Source organism: Scomber japonicus, chromosome 16 (assembly GCF_027409825.1).
Source record: "Scomber japonicus isolate fScoJap1 chromosome 16, fScoJap1.pri, whole genome shotgun sequence".
Classification (NCBI taxonomy): domain Eukaryota; kingdom Metazoa; phylum Chordata; class Actinopteri; order Scombriformes; family Scombridae; genus Scomber; species Scomber japonicus.
This window is the reverse complement of record NC_070593.1, coordinates 23,620,064-23,627,662: the sequence shown is the minus strand read 5'-3', so window position 1 is coordinate 23,627,662 and position 7,599 is coordinate 23,620,064. Positions and strand designations below refer to the sequence as shown.

At 44.5% G+C, this 7,599-nt stretch overlaps 1 protein-coding gene across 1 annotated transcript in view; it reads right to left on the bottom strand.

The window, feature by feature from the left end:
* Positions 1-1,654: 1,654 nt before the first annotated feature.
* sobpa (sine oculis binding protein homolog (Drosophila) a) overlaps positions 1,655-7,599 on the bottom strand; it is a 34,412-nt gene continuing 28,467 nt past the window's right edge. The window contains 1 exon segment of the mRNA XM_053335895.1: positions 1,655-3,703. Coding sequence (XP_053191870.1) covers positions 1,655-3,703 — 2,049 coding nt within the window.

Below are 7,599 nucleotides of genomic sequence, written 5' to 3'. Positions count from 1 at the left end.
AGGCTGTTTTGGGTAAAGTCGCATGCATGAATTCAGTCAGACAGCCCCACCTTTAATTTAAAGGTAAGTGGGAGAATAGGGGGTTTTTCAGTTCAGAGCAGCAGGCCTTACAGAAAAACTTCACAACAACAGTTTTGGTGTTAAAACCACAGAGGATCAAATTGAAGCACAGCATCCTAATTTTGGTACACACAATCAGTATCAGCTTGGAGACACTTTTGGGCAAATAAAGAATGAAATATTCAGCACCTGCTTCTGTGGAAGCATGCATTTTACATAAAGTTTTAGATATTTCATAATGAATGCCTTGTGACATTGCAGACAAGTGGGAAAAGGTGACTTTTTGCATTCTCCTACATCTATTATCAAGTATCTTTAAGTGTCTTAACATGAAATCTTCTTGATTTTCTTGATGATTCATTTCAGCTGCTGCTTTGCTTTTAGCAGAACTAACGGAGCATGGGGGCTTGATTTCCATCTTTTGTCGTTATTAATTACCCTAATTCAGAGCACTCGCCTCATGTTACCACAACTTGAATCGGTCTTCATTTACTCTTGAATACAATTTCATTTAATTAACAACCCGAGGAGTGCATCATTAAATTTGGTATTAATGTGCTGAACAAATCCTTTGACATGAAAGACTTTCCATTCCCAGTCTGCAGCTCATAGAGGTAACCTGCCAATCAGAGTAAAGCAACAAGTACTTTTTCTGTAAAATGAGAGCAAGGTGGCACATCATGAGGAAATGTTTGCTAAATTAATGTATTGGCCAAACATAAGATCCAGCAAGAAATGTATAGATAATCTATAATAAAATAAAACTGTAAATGCATAATTTCTAATATGTTGCCAAAATTGATGGCAATGCTGATAAAGTTACCATTATAACATGTATATATTTGTTTATCTCATATTGAATCTTAAAATGTTATTTTAACAAGAGTGTGCAGGGTAAGACATCCAATACCATACGGAAGATGTGTCCAAACTCTTGACTGGTACTGTATCCCCTGCCACACCTGGATGTATTCCTAACACTCCCTTTTCAGGTGTGCTGGTTCATTTCATCATTTAACAAATGGGCTTCATATCATGTTCCCTCCTGGTTCACTAACCCTTTTAGAGTCTTTTCAGAGTTGGTCCCTGCAAGTGCCCCTCTTGGTGACATTAAAATACATCACCTGCACACTGGAGTTAAAGTTTGAGAACATGCAGTCTGGCATTACATTCTAATTGTTCTGCCACCAGCATTAGATGGTTGTTTGACCTCTATTGTATAAGTGCACACTGCATTTCCCCTTAATCAAGCATCACATTGTGGAGGTGATAAGCCTCATTGTACTGTTTTAAAATGATCATGCTATGCTGAAAGAAATATAATATAACCCTGTTGTCAGAATTTCCCAACAAAATGATGAGATTAATTTAAACAGTAAATAACTTGTTAAAGGACATGTTGCAGGTGAAGGAGATCATTTTGGAATAGTTAAAATATGCTTGCTGGGTAGAGAGACACATTTGAAACATCAAAGCCAACTGATTATTTGATGGGTACCCTACTGTGACTAACAAAATGTCACTGAATAAATCTGTATGAATTTAGTACAACTGCTTAAAAGTGTTTGTGGGAGGACACTGCGGTGAACCAACCTCATTTGTTTTGATTGCGGATTCGCAGACACCTCCTCTTCAGTGGTGGCTCCAGCTCTGGGCTCCCAGCGGCTGATAATGGTGCACTGATGGAGCAGGACAGGATGGCTGTTTTGTCAGCGCCAGGCTTTGGCACAGGCTGGATGACCACACAACCACCAGTAGACAGCAGTGGCAGGGCGTAGGCATGTTCACCCTCCTCCAAATTGGAGTCAAGGTCTGGCTTACCCTCCACTGCATCCACCATCTCGTCTTGTGCTGAGCCCCGCTTCCCCGACTCCCATTCTCCTACTGAGCAATTGTTTTCTTTCAGCGCTTCCCGTTCCAGCTCACCGTTGGCTGGCTGCTCCTTTGCCTCTCCTTCTGCTGTGACCGCATCTCCTCTTCGTTCAGGGCAAGACTCGAAGGCAGGAGTATGAAGCGAATGCCATCCTGTACCATTGACTATGACATTACATGGGGCAGCAGGGCTAGATTGGAGCTGGGGCAGAGGTTGGGACTGGGTCCGTGCTGTGCTGGGTACAGGTGGTGGCGTAAGGCTGGAGATACAGGGATTTAGCTGGCTTATCGGAGGATCAGCATTGCAAGAAGGGCTGTTGTTGCAAGACAGTGGGCCAGGTGCTTCCAGTGTGTCTGAGTGTGTGGCCCCTTCCAGCTCTGTAGCACCAAGGAGACCCTGTGAGAGAGCAACTTCCCCTCCATCATGACTGGCCATCCCCTCCCTCCCCAGCCCAAAAGCTGGTGGAGATCTTGATTCAACCTCTGCCTCTACTTTGACCTGGACCCCAGGCAGCATCCTCTGAATGACCTGCTGTTGGCATGACCTCTGGCCTACAGTTAGATCAATCACCCCGTCCATCTGTCTGGGGCCACTAGTTTGACACAGGTTTCCCAAACTGTCCTCTGCCTTCACAGTCAAGTCAACCACTCCTGTCCTTCTTCTCTCTGAGCGTCCGGGAGAAAAAAGTTCTGCACCAGCTGGCTCTACTTTCTGGTCCCCTCTGTCTCCTCCAGAGGAACCTGGAGAGTGGGGCCCAGAAGCTGAAGCTTCTGAACACTCAGGAGCACTGCGGACGGGGCCACTGTTCTCAGGCTGGTCCCTGGAAGATTTGGGGCTGAAGGGGATTGGGATTGGAATGGGGATTGGGACTGGAAGGGGTACAATCACAGGGTAAGGGACCAAAAGAGTCGGTGGGGGTACCAATGGGGCCAAGGATGGCATGCCAAAGTTCATCATTGGGGGCAGAGGGATGGCTCCGTTGTGCATCATGTTCACTGGGGGAAAAGGGGGCATTCCTGGCATGAGACCAGGGTGGGGGGGCATCATGCCAGGGTTGGGATTTGATGATGGATGGACATGCGGAGACAGCATGGGTCTGTGCATGGGACTGGATGCAGGACCAAGGGTCCTGGGTGGTGGTGGACCAATACCAGGGATCATAGGGTTTGATAGAGGGCTGTTGGGTCCACCTGGGTGGCCAGAGGGACGAAGAAAAGGTGGACGGATCTGCTGCATCATCTGATGCTCCATGAACAGAGGCAGGGGCATGGGCCCCCGTGGTGTCATCACCATTGGAGGACTGCCAGGGGGCACCCCAACAGGTGGGTGCAAAGTGGGAACATGTGGTGGGGGAAGTGTGGGGCTCTCATGAGGTCTCGGTGTGGGGATCTTGGCTGAGGAGGAGGAGGATGGGGAACAGACAGCAGCGTCTGAGGGCGAGGTGGCAGAGGAAGTGCATGGGGCCAGAGCACAGGTGGAAGAGGGACCTCCTGGTGAGGGAGCTTTACGCCGGAGGTCCGTTAATGGCGTTCCCCAGGATTCAGGAGTGAGCAGCTGTACCCCTCCACTGCACTCTGCCTTACCCTCCCCACCTGGCCCATGCCCTGGATTACACAGTGCTCCAGGCAGTGCTGCCTGGGTCTCCTTATAAAAAATGTCCATCTTATATTGATTCAGGCATTTGGCACTGCAGAACTGCAGCCTCCGCTCACCAGCACCGAAGTCCAGGTACTCCTTCGTGTGGCGAATATGTTTGCACCAGTCACACACCTGCAACAAAAAACACACAGTACACACACTGTATCAGCACCTGCCAGCCTGCATACAAAAGACTACTAATCTGTTCTTGATGAAATACAACACAATCTCCTTTGAAGTACCCTGGTAAGCAGAAGCACAGCCTCCAAACCATCTGGAGATAAGCACATTAAAAAAGATTATTGTAAGGACACTGATGCTGTTCCTACATACTTTTACAGATATGTCAAGAGCAAACACTTGACGTTGAGTTTGAGTGCACATGCCTGTATGCATTCAATTTATGCAATGTATGCACATGTATGTGTCTAAATTGTCGTTATGTGTTTTCTTTACTTACACATGATGTAATTCTAGTGCTAAGTGCTATTTAAGTCTTTAACTTTCTGTCATGACAACGAATGCCCATTTACACCTTCTGTTGGCAATAAAGACACACTCTGTCTCATTCAACCACAAATCCCTAGGAAATTGTCACTTCAAGCTGAACTAGACAAAAGGATGTTTTTCCTTCAAATGGCCCTCCACACTTGGTATAAAAGTGTGTGCCAACTAGTAGCCAATCACTTTTAGCAGATTTCTGTAGAAAAAAATTCAAATGTTGCTCTTTGTATATAACTGTAGGTATAACAACCAATAGATCACAATCAGATCAACTTTTTAGAAACACATTTCAATTTCAAACTTAACTCTTCACTTATATATGCTGAACTGAATCCAAACATAACGCTGGCAGGAGTATTGTAAAAGGAGCCTCAATTGAAAACTTGTCTTTCTTGCTCACTGCTGTGGCAAAGATCCCACAACACCCTACTGCACTGTTTCATCACCGTTTTACACCTTTCCAGAACAAAAAGTGCAAATTTTTCTTCGGGAAGAAAATGAATGTGACCCTGGTAGAGCAGATAGCAGTGGGCGAGCCCTGAACATGGAGTTACTCGTCAGGCCACACACAGCTCACTCTGTCAGCCCTGGGAGGAGTGGCAGGTCCTCACTGGAGATAATTAAGGCATTAATCAGTTGTCAGACCCCTCAACGACATCCATCCATCACACAGACCCTTAAGCCCCCCTGCTGAATGTTAATAAGTTGAGGGATGCAACCTGGAAGGTGGATAAACTCTTTTTGTACACTGCATGGCAACATTGGTTTATTTGGCAGGATCCTGTCTGGCAGCAGCTGAAAGACAGTGGACTCGCATGGGCTGTTTGGGCAGATGCACTGTATTACTGGCCAGGATTTCAAAAGAATACATAGCACGCTGTCCGGCAGCTGCTACACGTGTAAAACATCAGGCTTTTTGCAGAGATTATGTGTTTTATATGAGACTGCCCTGTACAAGATTCAAGCAGAATAAATTAAAATATATTGTTCTGCATTTAATACATTCAGGCACTCAGAAGGGATAACTTGCATGCAATTCAGGAGGAATTTATGAAACTTTAACTTTAATAAAGCTTGTGACACGCAGCTGGAGAACATAATGATCTGCTGCAAAACCAGAATAAAGACTGTTTGGTCAGGACCAGACTACAGGCAGCTGCTTAAACACCACAATGGTGGCACTCAGATGTCAGTCCTCTGAATTCTACACGTTTTAACTGCCCATTTAGTCCTGACTAATTCAATGAGCCATGACTGAGTAAAAGTCAAAAAGGTGCTCTCACAAGTTGAGTTTGATAATGGTAGGCCCAGGATATTTCAAATAATAAATGTGCTGAAAATTTCCTCGACTCAGAAAGACAGATGGAGAGCACTTAACGACTTTCTGCACTGTGAGTGAAATTTCACTGCGCATTACGCTAATGGAGTTGTGCTTTCTCTCTCCCTCTCCCTCTCTCTCTCTCACCCTCGCGCGCTCTCTCCACACTCCTGCACACAGATGTTTGCAGTTGAATGTAATTATGGTCATTTATTTCCACCGTGGCCAACGAACCAGCATCAGTGGTGTAGTTTAACCGTTTGCATTACAACAATTATTGTGCTTCTAAACAAGTGCAACCAGCTCAGCAGCCATCATTTTCTTCCTCCTCTCATCTTCTGACCCTGGAAACTAAAGAATCCCAAGATCCGACGACAGCTACTTTTAGTGTGTAATTTGTTTAAATTAACAAGTTAGGTGAGTTAGTTCTTGAGATGATGATCAGAGGCAATTCTTGGGGGTTAACAGATTGGATGAAGGGTATCTAATTAGTGAAGTCACAGAGGAGAAACAGGTTTCACATGACAAATAGGTTGTGGACCAACAGGTTGCAGAAGAGGATGAGGAGATTTCAGGCAGTGAAGGATAGGAAGAGGTTGCAGATGTTAAAAAAGATTGCTGAGGATGTGGAGGATTTAGATAATGAAGAGGAAGAGGAGGAGGAGGTCGCAGGGGGTTAAGAGGCTGGAGAGTTTCAGATGGTGCAGAGATTGTAAGGTTTTATAAGAGGCTACAATGCCTGAAGAGGTTTTATATGTAGGATGAAGAGGTTTTCGAGAATGAAGAGGTTCAAGCAGGAAAAGTGCATTAAGAGACAGGCTTGTATATCCCCCCGTAAAGGTTGATATGTGATTCTTTTGACACTTCTCAGATTTCTGGCGTAATCACGTAGTGCAAAACACATGGATTAAACCCCATGAAAATGAACCAGGTGCTTGCAGCGAGCCAGTCGCTTGTTTTTTTGTTTTTTTTTTGTCGAAGTTGTCTCACACTCCAAACAATCTGATGCAAAGTATCCACTCTTGACAGCTCGAGTCCATCAGTGATGTGAGGAAAGGCAAACAGAAACACTATGCTTGTTGCACAGTGGATTCAGTCCAAAAACTAGATTATTTAGTAAGAGACTGCCATCTTCAAGCACCTGGTCCATTGGAAAAAGAAAACAGAATAAAGCTTCTTCTAAAGTTTACACAAGAAAATTAAACTTTGGCATCGTTTAACACACCATCTGCAACATGTGGACTTCTTACTATGATTAACCAAACTATCCATTTACAGTGGCCTCATTTGTTGTGATGGTTATAATGACCTGGCTTACAAAAGGGGGAAACATATTGGGTTTAAATCCTTTCCAGTGTTTCATATTGGCTACACTGTATACCTGACTTCTTCATTAAACTCTCAAAAGAGCCTGCAAAGTTTAAGCTGTAGATAAAAGCTAAAGTAGACCAGCAGGGCTAGGGGCTGGCTTTTCACCAGCCAGCTATCAGCGTCAGTCATTATAGATGTGACATGCAAAGGTGATCCTCAATTGCACTAGATTTCACCGCACACACTCACGCAGGCACTGTGAGTGAAGTAACGCCAGCTGTAAGAATGATGAGACAGACCTGGAGGATTGTGTTTGAATGTCACTGCAGTGAACTGGACCTCCCTGACACGAAATTATCTCACTTGGCACGTGGCTGTCAGGTACATGTTTGGCACATCTTTGCTTGTACCAGTAGCTCAGCATGGGGGGGAACTCTTGCTTAAGAGTCAGATGAGAAGCTCGATACTACTCTCATATTTGTACACAAATTATGAATCTATACAGCAAGCAGCAAATTAACTTTGCTTCGATTAAAGACTGGAAAGAGCTAGCAGCCGACTAAATGTGACTATTTCCTGGAGTCTCTGCTGGTTGGTACAGATTATAAAAATGATATTATTGGTATTTAGTGACCTTTAGAGGGGCTCATATGCAGATTTCTTTTAAATGTCCAGACAGACACGGGCTTGCTGATTACCCCTCTTTTCAGTGTTTATACTATGCTAAGCTAACTAGCTGCTGGCTGTACCTTCATATTTTGAGTACAGATATGATCTTCTCATCAAACTCTTGGCAAGTAAGCAAATAGCCTAAGTGTATTTTCCGACCCGTGTGTTGAATTTAAAATTCTCATCCATTACAACTTGGGTCTCATTTTCATGATTTCAGTCATCA